This window comes from Meleagris gallopavo, chromosome 6, assembly GCF_000146605.3.
Source record: "Meleagris gallopavo isolate NT-WF06-2002-E0010 breed Aviagen turkey brand Nicholas breeding stock chromosome 6, Turkey_5.1, whole genome shotgun sequence".
NCBI classification, from domain to species: domain Eukaryota; kingdom Metazoa; phylum Chordata; class Aves; order Galliformes; family Phasianidae; genus Meleagris; species Meleagris gallopavo.
The window spans coordinates 25,548,800-25,551,348 of NC_015016.2; the positions used below are offsets into that span (position 1 = coordinate 25,548,800).

General features: G+C 54.2%; 1 protein-coding gene across 1 annotated transcript in view; it reads left to right on the forward strand.

Moving 5' to 3' along the window:
• Positions 1-2,549, forward strand: part of SKIDA1 (SKI/DACH domain containing 1) — a 2,822-nt gene extending 273 nt beyond the window's left edge. The window contains exon 2 of the mRNA XM_019616773.1: positions 3-2,549. Coding sequence (XP_019472318.1) covers positions 3-1,154 — 1,152 coding nt within the window. The 3' untranslated portion in view covers positions 1,155-2,549. The remainder of the gene's footprint in view (positions 1-2) is intronic.

Consider the following 2,549-nt stretch of genomic DNA (forward strand, 5'->3'; position numbering starts at 1 on the left):
AGCTGCCCGAGGAGTGGGGCCGGCCCGGCTGGGGCCCGGCGCTGCGCTGCCCCGGCGGCCCTGGGAGCTGCTTCGCGGAGATAAGGGAGCGGAGGGCGGCCGAGATCACATTCCCACACTCTGAATTTCCCAATAACGCCAAGAGTACTGACCTAACAATTAACTGCGTTGCAAAGGGGGCCTCTTCACCTAGCCCAAAGACAAACAATGCATTTCCACAACAAAGAATACTCAGAGAGGCAAGGAAATGCCTTCCAGCAACTACTACACACTGTGCAGATAACAATACAATAGCTTCTAGGATCTTAAATAATGATTCTTCATCAGCGGCTGCGAATTCCGAAAAAGATTCCCAAATCCCTCATTGTATTGAATTTGCCACGGATTTGCCCTCGTTACGGACCGACCCCGCGGAGGACGCCGCCCCTCCGGGGGCTGCGGAGCCGCGGAGCGCTGAACCGGGGGCCGAGGCGCTGCCCTTCCCGAACCGCGTCCGCATCAAAACCGAGGAGGAGGCAAGCGGCGAGGACGGGCCCGACCCTCCGCCCCACGAGCTGCGGTGTGAGTGCAATGATCCCGAGGAGGAGCGTCGCGGCGTGACGGAGGGCAGCGAGCAAGACGCTTTACGAACGGCCAAGGAGGATTCTGCATGCACTGAGAAAGAAACCACTTCCTTCCCCCCGCTGACTCAGAGTCAGGGCCTCTCATGCACTTTAGGTACTCCAAAACCTGAGGATGGGGAGTATAAATTTGGAGCGAGGGTGAGAAAGAACTACAGGACGCTGGTTCTGGGCAAGCGGCCCGCGCTGCAGCCTCCTCCGCTCAAACCAAATCTGAAATCGGCGCGGAGCCCGCGGCCCGCAGGTAAAGCCGAGCCCGAAGGAACACTGGACGATCTCACGGCCAACAATAGGCGCAGAAGGGTAGCCGGCAATGTAGCATCAGCGGTGAAAAGGCCGTTTAATTTCATGGCAAATTTTCCCTGTCCACCGTCGCTAATTATTGGCCATGACGGGGATTTGTTGCCAGCTTACTCCTTAAGCACCACTAAGGACTCGCAAGCACCTCACAGGGCCCATCCCGTGTGGAAATGGCAGCTGGGCGGCTCTGCAATACCTCTCCCACCTAGCCACAAATTCAGGAAATTTAATTAATAAAATACTTTGGAAAATATTTGCTGGAACCACCTCTCGGGCTGTGCGCTGTGTGAGCACGGCAGGAAGGTTCGTGCGGCCCTTAACGCCGCGCAGCGCTCGCTGCTGGGATCCGTCATGTCGTTTGTGAAGACAGAACCCGGATTACCGTTTCCTTCCCTTGTTCCAACAGTGGTTTTGATTTGGTTTGTTTGGGTCTTTTTTGTTGTTGTTGTTTTTGTTTTCTTTTTCTTTTTTTTTTTCCTGTTACATTTGGGTATTTTTTGTTACATTCCACAGAGTACTTCAGGCAAAGACTCAACTCAACTCAGTTACGCCGGTAGAGCTGGAACACTTTACTGTTTGAATGCTAATAATGCACCAGTACCTCAATTCAACTGCTGCAAATAAATGTCAAAAGGTTGAATAATAAATACTAGAATGAGCCATTAAATTTATGCACTAGATTTCGAACATGGCAGTCTAACTGTTACTTCAGTTCAAGTTTGTGAAGTGCCACGGCCGCACAGGAGGGCTGGCCGCATCTCGGCGCTCGGAGCGGGGCGATGCGGTGCCCCGGGCCCACAGCGCTGCGCTCAGCCCCTGGGGAAGGCGGGGGCAGAGAGCAGCACGAAACGGGGGATCGCAGCGTGGGGAAAAGGCGTCCTTTCGCTCGTACAGCCCCTCGTTGCGATTGGAAGCCTTTTTGTTGTTTCACCCAGAGGTCTTAAATAAGGTTACTGTTACCCGCTCACGTCGTGCCGATGCTGCGCTCCGAACGCGCCCCTGCAAACTTGCACGGCGCTCGGAGCCCTGCCCGGCCCGCGGCGATTTATGGGCAACCCCGCGCGGGCCGCAGGAAATAGCGAAGCAGTAAATGCGGCGCAGAGAGAGCGGAGCGAGGGGCCAGGAGTGGGAACAGCGCACCAAACGCGAGCCCCGTGCTGCTCGTGGCTCTGCGGCCCTGAACTCGGGTGCTGCCGCCTCGTTGTCCTCAGCCCCGAACCCTGGCGCTGTCGGTTTTTGTTTCCAGGCCGTCCTCTCTATGTAGCAGAAACGTTTCTACCGCACGTGACAATCAGAGGCGATTATCTCTATTTGCACTTAATATCGAAATAGTGGAGCGGGCGGGGGCGAGGGCCTCGCCTCGGAGAGACATGCCGGTATAATATATTGTGATGATGGAAGCGGTAAATCAAAATGATGGAAATTTGCACTGTTGAAAAGCATGCTTTAGCTTTATTTTCAATTAAAAACACTGTTTAAAAATTCCTGATTCCCTACACTTTGAATTATTGCAATTTATCCTCGCTTTCCCCTCCGTTTGGGAGATTCCCGGTTGGATTCCGAGGAAATACGCTTCAAGAGGTTCACTGTTTCCCTCCCTGCCCCCAAAGCCCCTCCAAAAGAAAGGGA